This window comes from Hyperolius riggenbachi, chromosome 2, assembly GCF_040937935.1.
Source record: "Hyperolius riggenbachi isolate aHypRig1 chromosome 2, aHypRig1.pri, whole genome shotgun sequence".
Taxonomy (NCBI): Eukaryota; Metazoa; Chordata; class Amphibia; order Anura; family Hyperoliidae; genus Hyperolius; species Hyperolius riggenbachi.
In genome coordinates this window covers 184,148,410-184,171,899 of record NC_090647.1, presented here as the reverse complement: position 1 = coordinate 184,171,899, position 23,490 = coordinate 184,148,410, and the positions used below count along the sequence as shown (strand labels likewise).

The 23,490-nt window shown below is 42.7% G+C and overlaps 1 protein-coding gene across 19 annotated transcripts in view; it reads left to right on the top strand.

The window, feature by feature from the left end:
* MYCBP2 (MYC binding protein 2) overlaps positions 1–23,490 on the top strand; it is a 304,231-nt gene that overhangs the window by 57,691 nt on the left and 223,050 nt on the right. For all 19 annotated transcript variants that reach the window (XM_068267884.1, XM_068267883.1, XM_068267882.1 and 16 more), the window contains exon 2: positions 10,749–10,824. In XM_068267884.1, the coding sequence (XP_068123985.1) occupies positions 10,749–10,824 (76 nt within the window). The remainder of the gene's footprint in view (positions 1–10,748; positions 10,825–23,490) is intronic.

The following is a 23,490-nucleotide window of genomic DNA, read 5'->3' as shown; positions in this document are numbered from 1 at the left end:
GGAGCTGTTTGGCAGAATGTCGGAGGTAGAGGTGAGGCCTACAGCGGAGGAACCTGATTCTACAGGTGCACCAGGTTCCCCTTCTGCTGACCCCAACATTTTTTTAATTTCGCTATTTTTTTGCCCACGGATCCGGATGGCAGCCTGATGCATGCCTGATGCAAACGGACCGGATCCTGATCGGAACCGTATGGTTCCGATCAGGATCCGGTCCGTTTGCAAGGCAAAACACAAGTGTGAATGGGGCCTTACAGTCGTTTGAGTTGATCTGGATGAATCCTGCAGTGCTCCTGGTATCAGTTGCACGTGGTGTTGTTTGGCTACAGTTTCTACACCTGATTGCCTTCTAACACACCAAAGTCAGACAATCAGGTGGCTGGTTTTTTTTAGCGTGTGAACGGTCCTGAATACTTTTAGGGCTCGTTTCCACTGTAGCGGTGCGGAATCGCCTGGATTCCACCGCAGAAGAAATCGCATGCAGGTGCGTTTTTTACGCGTTATTTTACGCGATTACGCATGCGATTTCGCATAGGTTAGGCTATGTGCGTTTTTAACCATGTCACTGCCTGTGTTAATTTACATTGGTTCCTATGCGGAATCGCATGCGTAATCGCGTAAAATAACGCGTAAAAAAACGCATGCGATTTCCCTATTAAATACATTAGCGGCGATTCGCATGCATTCCACTAGCAGGCGAATTCGTTGGCTCTTTTGTGCGTTTTTTCACCGCTCATAAAAACGCACCACACAAACGCTACAGTGGAAACAGGTCCATTCACTTGCATTACATGTGCGAATCTGCATGCGTTGGACGCATGCAGATTCGCGATAGTGGAAACGAGCCCTGAGCCAAAGACCCTGCACAAGCATATAGATAAGATGTTTCTGATGAGTAACTGCATGCTTGTTTCATGCTTGTGATTCAAACACTACTGCAGTCAAAGAGATTATCAGATCTGCCAGGCAACTGGTATTGTTCAAAAGAAAATATAGAAGCACCCATATCCCTCTTGCTTCAGGTTCCCTACTTTATCACATGCCACATGTTATTTCAATTGACAATCATTACCTGAATAATAGGCATTATTGGACGGAGATCTAAAAGGAGAAGTGGATACAGAGGAGGCGTGGGACAAGATGCACAAAAAACAGCACAGGACATTTGGGCGCTTTGAGCTGCCATAGGCCGTAATGTGAATTACGGCTATAGCAGTGCTCAGACAGGAATTTGACCGACTGAGCTTGAATTACTATAAAAATAGTGTAATCTGGCTAACAGCATCAGCTGGCATCTGAATTATGACTTACCCCTGAAATTGGTTATTTCATATACGTCTATGTCCGAGTCTGACTTATTCTGAAACCCTAGCTGTAGAGCTGAGTATGTTCTGTTCTAGATGAGCAGGTATTTTAGGCAATGTGTGCTTTTCCCACTGCTGCAGAGTATTAGATTGTAACTTGGCTGTATGTTGCAAAATGCAAAATGTCATCTAAGGCCCCATTCACACTAGAGCGTTTTGCTGCGATTTTGGCAAAACGCTCAAACGCTAGCGCTTTTTAAAAGCGCTAGCGTAATGAAACCCTATGGGCCTGTTTTTTCTTGGGTGATTTGCGCAAATCACCCCAAAACGGGCAAAAAAACCCGAATTGTTTCAGTGCTATAGAAGCACTAAAAGCGATTGCGGTGAAAACTTTGCACTGTCCAGTGATTTTATTTTTTCCCGCGTGAAATCGTGGAAAAATCACTCTTGCAAAAATCGCCGGCATTTTGTAAGTGTGAATGGGGCCTAAATAAACTCTTCTCCATAGAAAAAAATAGTCCCAAGGTTGTCCCTGTGAATTCCTTATTAATGGTTTTGATTGAGCCAACACTAGACTGCCTACAGACCTGCATTTATATGGAGATGTCTGCTGTGTGTGTGTGTGTGTGTGTGTGTGTGTGTGTGTGTGTGTGTGTGTGTGTGTGTGTGTGTGTGTGTGTACGCACGCAAGAGATGAGTCACCACAGTACATTTGCTGAGCTGCTTCCCTTATGCAACCTTTCATTACGCTTTACTAAGTTTAAGCCGTGCAGATCAATAAGCCCAACAGCTACTGGCATTTGTATTTCGTGGCATCTTCGTGTATGTACGCTTTTGAAAATGGAATACAGCGTTATAAGCTTTCAGGGCAGTATTTTGTGTGACATGTGCATGCCTTTGTGTACTTCCATTGTTTAGGTGATGCTTATGGGAGAATCTGTTCATCTTATCTTCTGTGTTCATGTAAGTGGGGCCTGAACTCTTGCACAGGACACAAGGAAAACAGAGAAATGCACCCTGTGTGCTTTTAGAGAGAAGAGCCTGTGTAATTCATCTTAATCTTCAAGTAATCACAAGTGTAATTTAAACTCTTAGCTGTGTTAAAACCGAAATTTGCCAGACACAGATAATATGTAAACACAGGATGTTAACCCTTTGCTTCCATGAAAGTAGGAAGTAAAAATTGCAGTTCTATAAGCTGTAACAGTGTTTTTTTTTTTTGTTTGTTTTTTTTCTTTTATTGGTTTTTCACACACCCATACAAAAATAAATAAATCCGAACACTCGCAGTTGTAGAAACGACACATAAAACAGTAATGTTTTTCTTGAAAAATTATGTTGTTGCTTAACTTTTAGAGCAGAGAGACAGTTCTGAGTTCAGGTCTGCTTTAAGAGAAACTTGACCACAAGATGATTGGGGGTGGGGGATAAATCCGTACACTGCAAAGTGAGACGAAAAAATAAAATAAAATAAAATAGAACATGGGTCAAGAAAGTTTGCAATGCAATTCGTTCATGATGTTTAAAGGACAACTGAAGAGAGTGGTATATGGAGGCTGCCATGTTTATTTCCTTTTAAGCAATACCTGTTTCCTGGCAGCCCTGCTGAACCTCTGCCTCTAATGCTTTCAGCCATAGACCCTGAACAAGCATGCAGCAGATCAGGTGTTTCTGACATTGTCAGATCTGACAGATTGGCTGTGTGCTTGTTTCTGGTTATATTTAGACACTTCGGCAGCCAAACAGAATAGCAGGGCTGCCAGGCAACTGGTATTGTTTAAAAGAAAATAAACATGGCAGCCTCCATAGTCTTCTCACTTCAGTTGTCCTATTAGGCCTCTTTCACAGTGGGACGGTGCGTTTGATGCGACGTTAAGATTGCATAAAGTGCCCCTAATGCAACGCATTGAAAGATTATAACTTGGACATTATTTAGCCCTGCGTTTGGTGCGCCGGTTTCGTCGCACAGTGATGGAACGAAAACGGCGCATGCGTTACATTTAAAAAAAAAAAATAAATAAATAAATAAATAAAAACCTTACTGAGCATGTGCGGCACACATACTGCAGCAAATGTATTGCTAAACGCACAGCATGCAGCACCCTCTAAATATTGCTACACGTTATACACAACGCAACGTGTGCACTGTGAATGTTGCACAGACTTAACCACTTCACAACGGAGGGGTTTTTCCCCTGGAAACACCAGCTCGATTTTTACCTTGCAGCGCTGCTTCCATTCATTTTTTTCTGTAATATGATTGGTTATTGGGGACTGGGGTCCCCATAACCAATCATTGGACTGCAGAGCGGGGGTGTGTGTGTGTGTGTGTGTGTGTGTGCGCGCGCGCGATTGGGCGCTGCACGTTTGTTTACTTTACGTTGTTATGAATGAAGACTGCTTCTGTTTGAAGCAGTCTTTATTATATTCGCAATCGGCGAGTCTAATTGGATTTAGGAACGCTTGTTCCTAACGTCCAATGAATCACCTGCTGTGCTGGCTGGCTGGAGTGTGCGCGCGAGTTCCCCGCCCACTCCCAGCCAGTAAACAAACAAGTGCGCCTTTCTCCGTCCCTGGGGGTGAAGCGGGGCGCAGAGGGTCGGAGAAATTTAGCACTGGGGGGGGGGGGGGGGGGTGTAAAGTGGTTAATATTGCTGTGCGTTAGTCCACGTTAAAACATTTTCTAACGTGCGACTTTAAGTCGCACTGTGAAAGAGGCCTTATCCACAATAAGCCTGTGGGGAATCGTTTTACTACTAGCAGACAATAAAAAAATACAGCACCAATTGACATAATCTATGAACACATCCACTAACATTGTGATGGGGTAAAAAGATTTTTTTTTTTTTTTAATATATATGCACAGAGGCAGATAATGCTTGCTTAGCAGTTGAAAAAAGACATTTCCCACAATCCCACAAGGTTTACAGTCAGGAAACTGTTAGGACATCGCACTGTAGCTTCACCACAATATCAGCCATGCAGATCCCCTAAAATTAAAAAAGGGGGGGGGGGGGGAAGAGTTCCTCTTTAACAGTAATCTGAGAGGACACATTCAACCGGCAGACAGGATGTATCTACGCCTCTAGTATTCAGAGCGATTTTTCACATGATGGTGTAGTGGATACATCATCTCTCAGATTATATTAACTTTTAAAAAAAAAAATTATACAGATGTAGCCAGTCATTTAGCTTAGGAAGGTGTTTTCTTGATAAGTCAAATGATTTGAAGATTGCAGCTTCCAAAAGTAATAAAAGCCTGGAGCTTATAGTAAAATTGGGGCAGTCATCAGTCCAGTGTGCATTGTCCAAAGCGAAAAGATACTCGAGCTCCTCCTTGAGTCCTGGGACCCACCTTTTGAAAGCGATTTTGCCACTTAAAAGCAGGGCAATTTCTCAGGAAAGCAATTTTGGGCCCTGCTTTCCCTTACGAAGTTGATCCAGAAATGCTGCAGGCAGAGTTTGGCAAATCGCAATGGCTACTGTGGGAATATTCGCTTTCAGCAGCAAAACACACTTTTTGGATTTGCCCGCGATTCCTAGAAAGCATAATTCGCTACTTAAAACGTTCCAGTGGGCTCCAGGTCTAATAGCCTAAACAGATTAAATTTTATTCATCCAAAAAAGAATTTGAAAAAGTGTATGGGACCTGAAAGATCATGCCTGCTATTGGCTAGGTACCAAGATGAATAACATTTAGGCTGGGAGCACACTAGTTTGAATTGCACTTAAAGGAATGCTGTAGCGGACTAGAGGGGAAAAGAGTTGAACTTACACGGGGATTCTAATGGTCCCCTGCAGATGTCCTGTTACCATGCAGCCACTCACCGATGCTCCCGTCCCCACTGCCGGTTCACGTCTGGAATTTGTGACTTTAAAAGTCGCAAACCCATTGCGCCTGCGTGGGCGCGGTCTCTCTCCTGCTGACATCACCGGGAGCATACTGCACAGGCACAGTATGGTCTGCAGGGACTGTTAGAAGCCCCAGGTAAGTTCAACTCTTTTCCCCTCTAGCCCCCTACAGCATTCCTTTAAAGGACAACTATTGTGTACAATTTAAAAGGAATACATATAAAAGGTTAATTTCTCCCAGGGTAAAATGCACTATAAATTACTTTTTTATTTTTCCTATGTTGCTGTCCTTTACTAGTAGGTAGTAGAAAGCAGACAGATTTTGGACCAGACCATCCCCTCTTAGGAGATTCTCAGTATTTCCTTTGTTTTTTTACAAAAGCACTTCCTAGAAAGGATCTATAGAAAGATGTCGGCCAACTTCCCTATATCCTTGCACACTATTTTGGCAGTTGGACTGAGGATAACAAAGAATCCCCCAATTTAGATGGACCAGTCCAAAGCCTGACATCTGTTGGATTTTCACTGCCTATTGAAAGTGACAACATATGAAAAATTCATAGTACATTTTACTCTGTAAGAAATGTACATTTATATGAATGTATTTTAAATTTTACAATTTTTCATGATGGTTGTCCTTAAATGAAAGTCTATAGGCTGTATTGCAAATCACACTGCTCTAACTATGGCAGCCTTCAGGTGTGCTTTAATAATGGCATATGGTTATAGTACAGCAATTTACTTTATTTCACAGTCTGCTCCACTCTGCACCACATAATATAAAAGTTGTGTTTGTGTGTTTGAGCTGCCTGCGAGATCTAGCCTTTTAGGCCTGGTGCACACCAGAGGAGTTTTTCTGAGCGTTTTGAGTTTTTAAATCTGCTGCTAATGTTATCCTATGTGTCTGTGCACACTGGAGCAATGAGGTTTTGTAAAAAACCCCATAGCATTACATTGGGAAGAGCTTTTGAAACCTCTAAAAGCTCTTCCCAGACACATAGGATAACATTAGCAGCAGATTTAAAAACCTAAAACGCTCAGAAAAACTCCTCTGGTGTGCACCAGGCCTGACAGTGTTGGGCTGCTCAGACCATTTTGATCCTCCTCTGCACCATGTTACTTTGCTGGTGCGCAATGTGGGGTGCAGATAAAGTGCGTGAGACGACCCCGGCTTAGAGGTAGAGACCCTACTGGCTTTCCCCTCTCCCTGCCGCAGCACTCGCCCAATGGTCCGTGTCTTACCCGCACAGTGCAAAAAAATGTAAATGCCATGGGTGATCAATTTTAATTATATTGAAAAGGGTTAAACAATGCAGAGTAGCTTGTGGTTTTGGCTGAATGCTTGACTTTGTACAAGACTGCTTTAGCATTTGAGCCCCACGCTTCTTTTTCTCAGGATTTTGGCCAGTGGTCAAAGTGGCCAAATGTGTTTTTGCTGTGCTTTGTGAGCTGCCTTACCAGTGCAATCGTGGGTTAACAAAGTTACAGATCTAAAATGTAATTTGTTGGCTTTTCCTTGTGATTACGTTCTATTAAAAAATGGATGCTGGAAACCCACTGCTGCAGGAATCCTTGCAGGTAACTGCACAAGGGCTGGGTATATCCCAAGAGCCATATAGCTTAGGTCCATTAAATTATGGTTGGGGCTTAATTTATGGTTTATTTTTTTTCTTCAATTCTTGTCAGCACTGGCTAGCTGCTGCTGGCTCCTGGATTGGACAGACTGTTCCAGAATTGTTCATGTGTCTACCGTTGCATTGCAAACTGAGGCTTGCAGAGTGGCAGTATCCTTGATTCATCTCCAGGATGACTGTCTGAAAGAGTTCACTAAATAGCCAAGATGCTGAAATTGTCTCTTGATCAGGTTTGGCCTGCCATGTTGCTGTTGAAGAAAAACAATTTGCTGCTCTAGCTGCCGGAAGCTGTTTGATTCATTTGTTTTGAGACAAATGTCATTACTGGAACTTAACAGGGGATAGCTGCTGAAGCTACTGCCTTAGTGCTCACTGCTTCCCTTACTGCAGGGTATGTTACAGAGAGCGAGGAGAAAGTGTATCCCGCAGATGCCTTTTATCACGGAAAATACTGTAAATTGCTTTTCCACCATTGTTGTATCAGAAGTAAATGTAGACACAATGGAACTTCAGAATATTTTTTTTTTTCTTTTTCCCCAAGTAAATGCATCTTTCTATGGCAGATCTAAGGTTATTGGGATGTTGTTTTTCAGCTTTCATAATTTTTTTTTTCTTGCTAAGAACATGTCAGTAAGAAAGCGAGAATAATTTACAATTTACTCCGGTGTCTTCATATGGGATATATATTCGCAACCTCTTCCAGTACCTCAAATCCTCCCTTCTGCCCCACTGCTAATGGAAAAATGAAGGTATTTATCCTCCTAGGGACCGCCGCAAGTAAATCCTCTGCTGCACTTGTGAGTTTACTTCACCTGCTTTTTCTGCTCCCGCTACGATCGTGCGCATCCGAGAGGGGAGATTAAGCTGTCATATGACAGCTGACATCTCCCCTCACTGATCAGGTGCCATGGCGATTGGCTCCTGATCACATGATCACTACGATCGCCAGCAGATTGTAGTGATCACTGTTGAGCAGCGGCTGTTGGAGGGGAAGGACAGGATGGGGACTCACGACTCACCTTCCTGACGTTCCCCTGGTGATGGTCACATGCCTCTGCTCTGCATCTGTCCTCGTTCTGCTGCTAAGCTCTGGGTCCAGGCCTGATGACGTCCTCTAGCCGGGACCCAGAACTTAGTGGCAGAGCGATCCTGGATGGTGGCGAGGGAGGAGGTGGGGAGAGCTGCTCATTGCTGGAGCTTAGGAGGTGAGTAATGGCTGCTGAAGCCATATTTTGTAAATGTCTGTGCACTAAAGATCGTTAAAATTACACACACACACCCTCACACACACCCTCACACACACCCTCACACACACCGGCGGCAGGAGCAGCTCAACAGATTGTGATCGGTTTCAGGCTGAAATCGATTCACAATCTGTTTGCAGTAAAGGCAGCCATACGATCCCTCTGATCAGATTCGATCAGATAGGGATCTGTCAGCTGGTCGATCTAATGGCAAATCGACCAGTGTATGGCTACCTTAAGTCAACATGTCTAGACGCCAAACACCTAATTATGTCTTATGGTCATTTAACAGACTTCTTTTTTTTTTTTTTTTTTACTTTTTACAAAAATAAAAAAAATACAAGCTCAAGAGAATTGCTTCCTGCTCCTCAGTAGTCATATAAAACTTTGCTTTTCTCCATAACAAATTTTTTTTTCTTCCCTTCAACAAAATGGACAAAAAGAGTGTGTGTGTGTGTGTGTGTGTGTGTGTGTCTCTCCAACTCTGACAGGCTGGTATTGACCAGGAAGGCTAAGCTTGAGATTGTAACAAAATGTTATTTAAAAGAGCAGAGTAACGGCCCTTTTACACTGCTAAATACATTTGCAAACAGTAATTTCCACTAGCTGTGATTGCGTGTGGGGGAAAAAAACGATAGTTACTAGCGGGAAGCTAGCAATCGCAGTGCTCTAGCAATCAGGAAAACGCTGCAATCTGCTTTTTTGAAGCTGATTGCAACTAGTGTAAAAGGGCCCTAAAAGTACACAACCAAACGAGATCTATAGCGCCAAAATGTTTTACAGTGTACAAGGTATCATTTTTACATAACGACACCCCCACCCTCCAAGGAGGGAACGATGTGTCATGAGGGGGGCAGGTATGTGCCATACCTGTGTATGCTTTCTTGCCTTGGAATTCCTTTGAGTAAAAACCCTGGAACCTGAAGTGATTAGTAACTAATCCATGACTTTACAAAGGCGTTTGGTTAGATATTGTTAAATACATTCTTACGACGTCTTCATACCTAGAGAGAACTAGGGAGAGAAAAAACAAAACGATACTCGGGTGAGGGTGTGGAAGAGAAAAAAAGGTGGATGCCATCTATATAGAGTCCTAAACTACCCAGGATAATTGGTATATATCAAAAGCGATCTCTCCTTTCCCCTGAAGTCCCCACTCCCACATCCAGACTCTTATGGAGACCTAATGCAGATAATTGTGTCAAATGATGGACAGGCATGGGGAGGATGAAAAGCTTGAGTGTGCACACTTACTAGTCCACATGATTGTTAACTTTTGGAGTTCCGTGTAAAGGATGCAAGAATTGCACCCTTTTTAAAGTTCAGAACTAGGAGCTTATTCTCAACTACCGTGACCAGTGTTAGGTGAGGGCAACAGCAGAGTGGACTTATTGTGTTCTGATGTTGCACGTAATAATTAGGGCACCCTAAGCTGCTTTCTCCCAGGGCGATGAATACAGGGTTAAATGAATGCTTCTTCGCTATTCTTGTTGGACTCCTATGTTTTAAAGTGGACAGTGTCCAACTATGGGGCCCTGACACGCTCGCAACATTTCACAGAAACTCTTGGCACCTACGTTGCTCTCTGCCATGCTGATCCCAATACAATTATGCAGAATGTTACAGTGCTGTGTAGCACACAGAATTGCATGCAACAGTATTGACAGAACGCACTGCATCACAGTGCATCAGTGGCACATCAGACTTTGCTGTCTATGCACTGTCTGATGCCGCACATTCAGATGGGCTGTTGAAATCGAGGTCTTTAATACAGAAAAAGGACACAGCAAAACCTGTTGTCGGCTGGAATCTGTAACATGTAAACTATGCGTTTGTGAGTCAGGCAGAAAAGCTACCCTCTCAGTGTACTAACTAGGAAGAAGTGCAAATCTGCCCATAACTTAAGTTTGAAGATAGTAGACTGGAAAGTACCTATAGTCAGACTGTCAGCTATAGGCTACTATTAGAATTTTCAGAGCAGACTGCAGAGACTATGTTTTGTCTGCTGAAACTGGACCTGTTATTCCTGTTTTAGCTGATAAGCGTTGTATGAGTCAACTGTGAATGGCATTACCCTATCTGCCACAAAGCGGGTGGCTTTGCTGAACTTCAGCAAAAAATGAATTCATCCAATTAGATTGTGTTTTCAGCCTAGAACTAGTCTGATAATGTGTCTTTGAGGCTAGCCGGTAGTAGATGGATGGACAAATTGACCAGCACTGTACTGAAAATTTCAACTGTCCAAAGTGCCTTATAAGATTCTTTAACCCTTGGGGAAAAAATATATTTTTACATTTTATTTTTGCAGGCTTTATCGGGGCTGGTTTTTATAGACTGCATCAAGATGTGTGGAGCTTGGTGCTGCTCAGAGTGAGCTGTCTGCCCCTCTATACATGTTACTAGTATAGAACACCTGTGCGTGTTTATGACTGAAAAAAATGCATGCTGCTCTATTTTGCCTCTGATGAAAGCTGATAGGTGTGTTTGGAAAAGAGTTGAAAATGCATGTGCAGTTCACTGACATTTACCTGTCAGTAGCTTAAGCAAACCTCAGATAAATGCTCTGTAAAATCCACGAAAAGGCAAACAAATATGAACACCTGCACACATTTGTACCTATTGCTCGGAATAGGATTTAAAATGGCTGATTATTGTGATGTTTGTAGTAACAACTTTTTTCATAACTTTTCTCTTTTTCCTCTTTCTTTTTTTTCCAGAAATAAGAAAATTCTGAGTAAGAAAAAACTTAAAAGGAAGCAGAAGACCAAATCAAAAGGGAAATTGCGGAGCAAGGTAAAAATTTGTCTTAATGGGTTGTAATGGAGCATTAGAGTAATATAATTAGATGTGCTGCTGCAGTTCTTGAGCTCTAACATGGGAGGTTTTAGCAAAAAGATCCTGCTTTCCTGTCAATAGATACTTCAGGCAGAGTAAAATATTGTATTTATTTCCATAAACTCTAACAAGAGTGAACTCAATGCTTCGTATACACGATTCAATTTTCTGTCAGATTGATGGTTTATTATTTCCAACAGGTCTGATCTGATTTCCAAACCTCTTTCTGATCACGTCTATATATACAAAATTGATCAAAAAAACGTTCGGAAATCAGATTAGACCTGTTGGAAATAATAGAATTGACTGTCAATATAACAGAAAATTGCATCTTGTGTACCAGGCATAAGAAGGTTAACTACGGTAATTCAGGACATCACACTTCAGGACCCTAAGGACCACAGCCTTATATTTTTATTTATTTATTTTTTTCCTCCATTTTTACAAAGTGATCACTGTGATTGGCTCTCAGTGATCGCATGGTATTGGAGCTCAGTTGTCCTCAGACAGCTGAGTGTAGCGTGAGGCGTGCACAGTCAAGCCATTGAAATCTGCCCTGGCAGAGATACGTTTCCAAATGGGGCTTATAAAATGGGCACTAAAGGTATTTACCGACCCAACTGTTTTAAAGTAGACTTCCAGGAAGTGTCTTTAGGTTCAACAGTCAAAGGGTACAATGGCCTCAATTCACTAACCTTAACTCCTGTCTTTAATAACTCTTCTGAGCTGTTTTACAGTTATCACCATGGTTATATAATTGTGATCACTGTAAAACAGCTCAGAAGAGTTATTAAAGACAGGAGATAAGCTTAGTGAATTGAATGTAATTTAACTCCCATGGAACCCATGTTCAGATCTCTGTTTCTATTATGACCTGTCTGACTTTTGTCAGGTGTCTGGAAAAGTTGTGCAGGTCAGTACTTTGCGTTCTTTCACTGCAACAGGCAACGGACAGAACAGACGTTTCTGCACAGGTGTGAACACTTCCTATGTTTAATATAGGATCCGTTGATGTGTCTTTTGTCCACGAATCAGATGGGGTTTGTTTTGACTCAAGTTAAGAATTAAGCATAAATGCAGTATGTAGCCAGCTGGCCGACAGAAATTTAAAAGTTTGTCTCGTCGTACTATGCCACAGTTGCCATACAGGTCTCGCCCACTGAAAACATCTGGAGGTGAATCTACTGTCAGCACGGTAAATGTTTTAAGATTGGTAAATGTTTTTAAGAGAATCTGTATTGTTAAAATCGCACAAAAGTAAACCTACCAGTGCGTTAGGGGACATCTCCTATTACCATTTGTCACAATTTCGCCGCTCCTCGCCGCATTAAAAGTGGTTAAAAACAGTTTTAAAAAGTTTGTTTATAAACAAACAAAATGGCCACCAAAACAGGAAGTAGGTTGATGTACAGTATGTCCACACATAGAAAATACATTCATACCCAAGCAGGCTGTATACTAGGGCTGCACGGTTTTTCGGTTTAAAACCGAAACCGCGGTTCGTGGCAAGACGATCTGCTGATCGTCAGTACCATCGTTTTTTTCGGTCTGCTGTTTAATACTTTGCTTCTGGCCCCGCTGTGCGCGGATTGGCCAGAAGCAGTGAATATGTATGAGTGTTAATGAGCGGGGGGCGGATCCACTAGAGCGAGCGGCCAGGCACATCATACAGCATTACCTATCACTGGCTAGCGATGGAATGACGGCAGTGGTAGGCGGAGCTGTACAGAGCATACAGCTCCGCCTACCGCTGCCGTCATTTAATCGCTAGCCAGTGATTGGTAATGCTGCATGTGCCCGGCCGCTTGCTGGAGTGGATCCGCCCCCCCTTCCCCGCTCATTAACTCTCATACATATTCACTGCTTCTGGCTAATCCGCGCACAGCGGGGCCAGAAGCAAAGTATTACGGACAGGACCGGGCAGTGCGGACCAACCTCTTCCCCCCCTGCATTTGAAAAAAAAATCGGGGAAAAATCGAAATTGCAATTTCTGAGAGAAAAATCGCAATTTCGATTTTTCCCTAAAATCGTGCAGCCCTACTGTATACATCCTTCCTTTTTGAATCTCAAGAGATCATTTGTGTGTTTCTTTCCCCCTGCAGCTATCTTCCACTGAAGTGTCAGGCTGTTTCTTCCTGCAGAGTGCAGACAGCTCTGCCTGTATGTAATTCCTCAGTATGTGAAAGCCCAGCCAGCTCAGAGGAGGATTTATCCAGCTTGTAAAAGATAAGAGAGAAGAGAGAAGCTGCCCTAATCTAAAAAATACACAGGCAGTGTGCAGAGAGGGGCCTGGAGGGGGGAGATGCATCACAGAACCACAACACTGAAGAACTTGGCAGCCTTCCAGACACAGGCTGACAAGTCTGACAAGAGAGAGATAAGTTGATTTATTACAGAGATGGTGATAGTAGAACGTGCTGCAGTAAGCCAGAACACATTAGAATAGCTTTTGGAACTTGTAGGATGATAAAAAACAGGATGCAATTTTTGTTACGGAGTCTCTTTAAGATCGATTTTGCGCTCGAGGGTAATATGCTGCCACCACTCTCTCTAGATTGAGGAGTTGGAGAGACCTCGAAAGCTAATTATTCCTAAATGGAAGAAAATGGTTAATTGCAACCTAGCAAGCTAAATCAACAATTTATAAAAATAAGGTAATACGGTATTGTCTCTTTTTTTTTGAGGACATTGAGTTCTAGAATCAGAATAATCGGGTAACAAGGGCGAAACTGGAACTATTAAATCGTTAGTTTTATTTTAAACCTATACACAAAAAATACATTAGTGCTGGGAATAGGTAAGTGATGAGAAATGAAGGTCTGAAAGTTCAAAATAACATGTTTGGATGAGTCCAGTAAGCAATAGCCTTTGTGCTGAAGAAATTCTAAGTATTGCATTTTGGCCAGTGTCCTGCTGGCCTGTCGATTGATGGGATCCCACAACAGATGAACGAAGGACCCTGGACCAAGAATGTCCCTGGGTTTTACTAATTTCTCCAGCTGGGAGTGGTTAGGACATACAAAAGTCTATCCTTAGTGCAATTGGAGATGGGGCAGCCACATCTCCAGGGAGAGAGATTTTGGCAGAATTACTGCTTTGCCAGTCTCAGTGCTCGTAGGTCATATCACCAAACAGATTGCACACCTGCATTTAGTGGGGTACCACAAGTCCACAGATTAGAGACAAAGATAGCTTTATTGGCACGACCAAGCTTCAATACAGGCATTGCCAAAGTAGGTGGAGTGGGGGACAATGGGTGGTACAGTGGGTTAGCAGTTCATGGACTTTTTTGGGGATTACAGTTCATTTATGCGCCTCTGTCTGTGGCATGCTGTGACATAGTGTGCAGCGATTGTCACAGTGGGTTTCTCTTCTCCTAGTAGAATGTAGAGTTTTCTCTCCTCATCTTATGTGGGGAAAGTCTGGAAATGGATCCATCAGTTTCTTAAAAAAGTTTTCCCTGTTTGCAGTATATTTGGGGCAGTGCAGCAGGAAGTGATTCTCATCCTTGAGGGTCTTCTGCTCGCAGTGTTGGCGTGGTCTCTCCTCTCTGGGTTTTTATGTCCGTGTCTCCCAGACTCTATTTTGAGGTTGTGAGCACTCTAGACGCTTCGGATTTCTCTTTCTTGAGACTTTTGGAGATTTTCCAGGTATGGAACCATTTTATATTCTCTCTGTAGGGACTGAGATATGGTTCGCTTTTGTGACTAATTTTCACTCCTTTATCTACATAGTGCACTTTCCTCTTGGCTGTGATGTGTGTTATCTGGGTTCTTGTGAGGACCCATGGATCTGGGTTTGGAGGAAGCATAGTCTTGACCACTTCCTTCAGAACACATGGTTTTTGTCTTCATTGGGTATCATTCATAAAGCATTTCCGCATGCGGAAATGCTTAACACCGGTGACTTTCCCGACCACTCAGCATAAGCCCCATTCATAAAGGCTCTTTCCGCATGAAAATGTGACAGAGCGATACATTTCCGCCTTGTGCGGAGTTTTTCTAGATTAATCTAGAAAAAGTAACAAACACATCCATTCATAAAGATTAGAGCAAGCGGTATCCGGAAGGAAAATACCGCTTGCTCGACAGTAGCGATAGGCGGGCGGAATACATATAAATGAATGGGAGGGACCTCCCAAGCAGCATCAGACAGAGCAGCGCAGGGAGGGAATCGGGCAGCTTTTAAGTTTCCGCATGTCTTCCGCCACGCTGCCGCCAGCTTCCTCCAGAAAACCTCCGCACTTCTTCCGCAACAGGCAGACTTCTTTATGAATGGCCACCCAGAAGTCTTAATTACCGGTTGCGGAGAAGAACGGTGTTTTCCCGCACTACCGACAGCCTGTTTATGAATGATACCCATTGTGTAGCATGGCTTTGTAGTGGGGTGAGTCGGGCCTGCTGCTCTGTAAGTGGGCCCAGTAGGACAACTCTCTTCTGTATCTCAAGCAGTAGTGGGAATCTACTCAGCTCGGCAAGCATTGTTTGAGGTACTCCGATGGACATGGAGAAGATGTTTGCAGAATTCCAGTTGGAATATTTCTGAGGTGCTGGATTCCTATTTTGATCTGGGTAGGTGATGAGGCCCCATATTTCGCTTTCGTAGAGTAGGATTGGGGTGATGACACTGTCAAGACTTTCAGCCAGTCTTCCCCTAATTGACTGTTCATTTCCCCCAGCTCAGCTTGGGACAATACTGCTTGAAGTTAAAGAACTCTGGCTTCCCAGCAGGGGGGCTGGGAGCTCAGAGGGTTGGCTGTTTGTTTGGCATTATGTCATTAAAATATATGTATGGTTTATGATGCATTCAATATGATATACTGAAGGCGTCGTCACACTCATATCAAGCTAATAACCAGCAAGTGAGGAGCTCTCTGGGCAGTATAATTATCACTCAGCAAAAATAACAGGACCCCAGATCAAATGACATGAAGTCAGCAAATAAGTATGTGAGCCCCCCCTAAAGAGAAGAGAAAGGGAAAAATAAAAAATAAAAAAGCCTACAGGCTATGGTCAAATGGCCTAAAACTATCATCCATGGGATCTATTCCTGATCCCTGCTACTGACACTCCTACGTGTATACAGCTTTACTGTAAGAACCAATAACAAAATTTGAATTCACTGAATGCAGAATTAACGGTTTTCAATGACTGAACTTCAAAGGATACACAAGGCAACCCTAAAAGAGAAGTTTTTTTACTTCTCTGGAGCTTCTTCCGTCCTCTAGATCAGTGATTGCTAACCTTGGCACTCCAGCTGTGACAAAACTACAAATCTCATCATGCCTCTGCCTCCCCGAGATATGTTTAGAACTGTCAGAGTATTGCAATGCCTCATGGGACTTGTAGTTCCACTACAGCTGGAGTGCCAAGGTTAGCCATCACTGCTCTAGATGGCTATCAAGTCCCATGCCAAAGTTCTGCCATTCCCCAGTCTGCCGCTGTCCCCTCGGTAAAATCATGACCTGTGGCTGGCTCTCGTGGTCTTCTGCGGATGCAAGGAGTGCTTTGTGCTTGTGCATTTTGTCTTTGTCAAGTATGATAGAGATCATAGTGTGTGAACCTCTTTTAGGGGCAGCAAGTGAAATTAAGAAATTAGTTCAGCACCTTGAAATATACATAAATGCTATACAGCTTTCTAAATGAATGGAGGCATCTGAGCTGCGCAAGCCAACTCTAGTGATGTAAGTTGGAATTTCTCTCCAGTTGGATAGCAGCCCAGGGAAGGAGGAGGGTCATGGAGCAGGAAGTAGATAATGCCAATTTAACATATTTTGTGATGTGGACAGAACGGCGATTGGGCCAGGCTTCCTAACCTGCGTGAATGATGATTTTTCCCTAAGAGCGATGGCTAGCAGCCAGGCATCCATTGTACTAATAAATATGATATACTGTCGTTGACGGGCTGAACAAAAACGACTGGGAACTCCTCGTCTGTGAATGGATTTTTGCTTCAGTCTCTCGGTACAATAAACCTGTGAACAAGTGCAATTTGCGAAGCTGCTAAATTATTCCACGTGAATTGCACTGCAGATTGTGTATTTCATGTTTTGCTTCTAAAATACTTAATTTTTGAAGTGCAAATACTGCTTCTCCACACTTGCCTGCCACTTTTTTGTGAGTGAAGTCCCACTAAAAAGTTGCAAGATGAAAGAAGCAATGTTAACAAATTCTTTCTGATCGCCCCCACCCATTTTAATGTTGCATTGCAGACCCAATTCATTTTAGAGACATGAGTCGGCATGTGAACTGTGTGTGATGAATGCTTGGCAGTTCTTAAAGGGGTTCTTCCGCGAAATAGAAAAAAAATAAAAAGTGGTTTATTTATAAACTATTAAAAATCCTCTTCAAATAGTGCGAAAAGTGTTTTTAAAAAATGAATAGTTTCATCAAAGTAACACGTAATGTAATCAGTGACAGATGTCGGCCAGGGAGGCTAATCCATTTGTTAGGGGTTTTTTTTTTGTACTATAATATCACAAACATAACTGCTGCGTACCTAGTTGACAGTTCTGTAGTCCGTTGCTGTCAGGAATGGCTCTTACAATTAGAATAACGGCTGTTATCTCCCGGAGCTCTGCGCAGTTATTTATTTTAGTTTCAGGGAGGGAGAGAGAGGACCCCGGAGCAATGAATCAGGCAGAGGGAGATCAGCTGATCAGTGAGAACGTAATTTGTTGACGTCATTGCCCGGCAACCAGACTACGGCGTGTATGCAGAATCCTCTTTATCTCCTGAAAGCGAGTGATCTCTTTGTCGCTGCAAGATTTATGGGTTTGTGTTTTCTTATTAACTTTTAGCTGCCTGGAGAACTCAACACAAACCAATAAATCTTGCAGCGACAAAGAGATCACTCGCTAGAGGATTCTGCATAGACACCCTACGTTCTCACTGATCAGCTGATCTCCCTCTGCCTGATTCATTGCTCCGGGGTCCTCTCTCTCCCTCCGTGAAACTAAAATAAATAACTGCGCAGAGCTCCGGGAGATAACAGCCGTTATTCTAATTGTAAGAGCCATTCCTGACAGCAATGGACTACAGAACTGTCAACTAGGTACGCAGCAGTTATGTTTGTGATATTATAGTACAAAAAAAAAACACCCCTAACAAATGGATTAGCCTCCCTGGCGTCATCCGTCACTGATTACATTAGGTGTTACTTTGATGAAACTATTCATTTTTAAAAAACACTTTTCGCACTATTTGAAGAGGATTTTTAATAGTTTATAAATAAACCACTTTTTATTTTTTTCCTATTTCGCGGAAGAACCCCTTTAACTAAAACATGTTTAATTCCTTTTTTTTTTTTTTTTTTTTTTTTTTTTTTTTAATAAAAGCCCTTATTTCATGTGGCACATCCCTCCTGGTCCATGCCGTTGTATGTAGGTGTCATTAATAGAATATGCAGATGTCTTGGCAGAAAAGGCAGTAACCAATTAATCTTCCAAGTTATGTGCAAACAGATGAAATAATTACAATTCTGTTACCTCTAGTGCCGTTGTGCTGAATAAATTACAGATGGTGTTTGTGTTCATGCTAAGTGTAGGAGAAATGGCAGTTAAAGGAAAAGTGTGTGTGTTTTTTTTTTTTTTTTTTTTTTTTTTTTTTTTTTTTCAGTAAAGAGTGGAGATTTAAACAGGATATCTGAACAAAATGTTAGTTGTACATAGTCACATGGTCTACTTTAAGTGGAAATTGGTTTTTCCAGGCATTAATGAAATATCTGGAAACTACACACTGTTGGTTTGAAGTTTGAAGCAGTTTGCTATTTGGGGGCCAGGGGGCATAATCTGTTTCTGGTGGATTGTTTTGAGCCATTTTTGTATTTGGCTGTATTATGCATTTTTGGTGGGGGGAAACTAGGCATCAGCTTGCCTGGATCAAGTGACCGGAGGTTGTTGACCAGAGGTGGGATTTTGAGACTTGCACTTCCTGTAATGTAATGGGAGAACGCTGGGATTAGCGGTAAGCAAATACGTCTTCCAATATGTACACTTTTACAGATTCTGAAAATCAAAAAAACAGAACTGCCTCATGATTGTAATGAAAAATAACGTGTGTTATTGTCCTATTCCACAGATAAGGTTCTTGTATGCTGTTGGAAGACCAGTGTGTAGTTTCGCTAGTGTGAAGTCCAGCTGGGCTGTTGTGCAACCTGACATTTATACATAATTTTATTCTGAATTTTATAGTGCCTTACAAAAAGGTTTTCATTTTAATTAGAGCTGTAATATTTTAACAAGTTTATTTTAGTGTAAATATGTGTTAATAACTTGTTGGTTGTGATACCAGTTCCAGATGAGTTTAAAATGCTCTGTGCGCATGAACTGAGCTAATTTATACAGTATATGACATTTGGGCTTAATGTTTAAATCTATTCAGATTTATATACTACTACTTACTATTTCTTACCACACTACTTAAGCGGCCCATACACTGGTCGATTTCAGCAAATCAATGCACGTTCGATTGGACGAGTGATTTGCGGCTGATGTTGATCGATTTGATCTACCTGACAGGATGGAAAATCTAGGTCGATCTGTTGCTGGCATTTGATCGATGGCCCATAGAGTTGCATTGGATCTCATGGTGCAGTAATGCATTTAGATCGATTTTTCAATAGATTTCCATTCTGAAATCTATTGGAAATATGTTCCTAACTGAGCCAAAGTTGCTTAAAAACACTAATTCGGCTTCCAGCAATCTCTGGAAGCCGAATTATTTCATTCCCCCACTATCCATGGCGGCCTGGAGGGAAAATAGTAATTAAATCGGTCCGGACTTGTGCAGAAGCAGGACCAGCCATATAGCGCTGTATCTTGTGCCCAAGTCTACCTGCGCCGATTTCAAATGTACTCGTCCCTAGTGTGTGCCACACATCAGATTCCTGTCAGATTTGACCTGACTGGCATCTGACAGAAATCTGTGGTGATTGAATCTGCTGCAAATCTATCAGTGTATGGCCACCTTTACTACTGCAACTACATAAGACAGTGCCTTATATTATTTTTTTGTTCTAAAAAAAATGTGCAAGGGCTTATTTTCTGTGAATGCCTTATATTTCTGTAAACACTAAGCTACAAATATTCTTGAACAGACCATGACAATTTATTTCAAATGTTATCACATTCTAGAACATCATCATAAATCATCAAACTCGAATGTTACAGTATCCCATTCTAGAACGTCATCCAAACTCTGAATTCTGTCATGAATTTCTTGCAATTCCATTTAATTTATTCATATACAGTAATTTCATCACATTCTAGAGCCTCATCATAACTCCAATTCCTGAGTTCTTGTGCTGTGTCCTCCTGCCTTACCTACTGTGCCGCCTCTTTCTCTGATAGATCCAAAGGTATGCTACTGTACTGATCAGGCACCTGCCCTGTTATCCCTGCACACAGCTGATAACCTTGCTGTGTGCTGTGATGGCAGGACCGGTGCTCGATCAGCACAGCAACCACTGGAAGTCCGCTCCTGCTTTCCCCTTCTGTCTTATGTGGTTGCCCAGTGCCCCAGGAGTAAATCGGGGGTACATGTATACATATCTTAAATGTACTTCACATTTGACTGCCGCTTGGGATGTTGAATGCAGAGGTGTTGTGTATTGCTGGCAAACCTGGTTCAGATGTACCTGTAGTGAAAAGCGTGCCCCAAATGGGCATTTGGGTAGTGGGAAGTCTGGGGTCCCCAGCGCTGGAAAGGTGAGGAGGGAGATGGGTGAAGCCTCTGGATTATGCAGAAGCTTCCATCTACTGAGGGAAGTATCTGTAATTTTTCTTCATTCTACCTCACAGGTTTGCTTGAGGAATGCATAATAGAGGGAGATTCCCCCGATTCCCTCATGTCTCCTGCATATTAAGTTTAATAGCACAATCTCTGCATCGCTTTCCAAAATACCCAGACTTAGATTGCCACGGGTGAAGTAGGTGCTTGCCTAACAGTGTTTAGTCTGTTTAGTTTGTTGGAGATCTGAGCGCGCCCAGACTGGTACTGCTGCTCTCTAAGGCTGCTCCAGACATTACATCTCATTTCTGCTACTTTAAACCTCTTAATGGAAAGACTGGACTGAAATTTCAGTGGATTCTAATGTATCACTTCTCCAGCAACACCTATAACCTTTCAGAACACCTGGATTACTTGGGATGGCAAAGATTTAAGCTGGATTGGATCTTCCTTGGTATCACACACTGCTGGACACTGCACACCTTCCTTGGAATTGACCTGAGACCTTAAAGACTTTCTGCCTCTTTGTGCCCGCCCTCTCCCATCCTGTGAGTAACTTTCATCGATTATCTACAGCATCTATGCTCAATAGACTATATTTTTCTACATATATTATATATTATATCTTTAAACTCCTAAACAAAGGACTGTGTTTTCAAATCCATGCTGTCCATCCATACATCTCTGTGTAAGGACAATTCAGTCTATACAGGCCCTTTGATCTCTGCAGGATACCAGCCACAGCCGTGAAAGTTCACACCTTGACTTTAAATAGGGCCTTTCTTAGCAGGAGCCCTGAGCTGTCTCTTGTCCATCCTAATGTGTAAACATCAATATTCAGCACAGACACTTCTAGCTGTATACCAACCAAGAAATATATATCCAATTGACATATCAACAATAATTCTATTTAAGTCTGTTGGAATCTACAGAAAGACAGAGAGGATCCAGGGGACGTGGGAAAAGACGTTATTCACTGCAGAACCAAAATGACTTTGTGACAAAATCTACAGAGTACACCCAGCCAACAACCCTAATAGCTCCAGCACAATCCAGCAGAGATGACAGCCACACATCTGGAGACTGTTCCCTCCTGGAGTCCTCAATCTCAGACCTCAGCTCCCAGGGTAGCCCCATCAAGGCTGTCCTCTGCAACGTCAGATCAATAAACAACAAAACAGCAATCATACATGATCTAATAGAGTCTTCTGATCTGGCCTGCCTGACTGAAACCTGGCTTTCTGAACCTGTTGGCCCCACCCTGGAGGCAGCTGTGCCAACAAACTACTCCGTTATATACTGCAACAGGAAAGAACGCAGGGGAGGAGGGGTTGCACTTTGCTTTAGATCAGCTTTGAAAATCAGACTACTTACTGTAGGTCCTACCAACTCGTTTGAATGCTTGGGGGTGCAACTTTCAGCTGAGGAAAACATTAACATATTGCTGATCTACCGCCCACCAGAAAAATACTCAGACTTCCTTGAGGAACTTGTAGACCTCCTATGCAACCTAACACTGGAACACCCCAGATGGATTGTTCTTGGAGATTTCAATACATGGGTGGACGACTCCTCCTCACAATTTGGAAAAGAGCTACCTCGTGCCTTACATGAACTGGGCTTCCTCCAATCAATCAGCTCTGCTACTCACAGGAAAGGTCACACTCTGGACCTTATATTCCATACTGGGCTGTCAATAGCCAATGTGGAAATTAATCCTGTTGCCTGGTCAGACCATCACACTATCCACTTCTCCCTCTCAATACCAGCCGTCAAACACCAGGTCAAGAATCAAATAAAATATCGCCGCTTAAAAGGGCTAACACCTCAACATATCCGAGATAACCTTAGCTTTGATGAATTGACTGACTCCAGCTTGGACCCTGATACTCTGGTGTTTAAATACAACAAATGTGTGTCCTCCACCTTTGAGACCATTGCTCCTCTGCGCACCAAATATCTTACTCCACACCATCATGCACAGTGGTTTGATAACGCTATAAAAGAGCTGAAAAGACAAGGCCGAAAACTTGAGGCTGTGGCGCAAATCTCAGTCCCCAGAAGACAAACATGCCTTAATCTTCCACTTGAAGAGCTACCAAAAGGTAATCACGGGAAAAAAATCATCCTTTCTATCACAAGAGATTGCAAATGCAGTTAACAAACCAGCCCAACTGTTCCGCACAGTGGAAAAACTCTGCAACCCAGCATGTCAAAAACTTAATATCGAGTCTTCAAAGGACCTCTGTGACCAATTTGCCCATTTCTTCACAGACAAAGTCTCCGCTATAAGGTCCGCCATCCAACTTACAGCATCTGAGCCTAATATAGTGCCGAAGACCATTAGCAGAGACAACGTAACACCTTGGTCAAACTTCAAAGAAATTGATGAAGAAGTCACATCAAGCATCCTCCTTCAAGTCCGCCTAACTAACTGTGACCTGGATCCTGGCCCAACACAGTTCATGTTGAACTGCCCCGACCTGTTCGTACCGGTATTCCTCAAAATTGTTAACTGTCAGGGATATTTCCTGCTTTACTGAAGGAAGCAATCATCAGGCCTCTCCTCAAAAAACCCTCCCTGGACCCAGATGCAATGACCAGCTACAGACCTGTCTCTAACCTCCCCTTTCTGGGAAAGCGAATTGAAAAAGCTGTATACCTCCAGCTAGAAGCCAGAATCCTACAAAATAACAGTTATGACCCATTCCAGTCTGGCTTCAGGAAACACCACAGCACTGAAACTGCCCTCATCCGAATATGCAACCACCTGCTCATGGCAAGAGACAGAGGAGAGTGCTCGATCCTCATACTGCTAGACCTTTCTGCAGCCTTTGACACAGATGACCATGACATCTTGATAAACAGGCTACAGGAATACTGCGGCATTGATGGC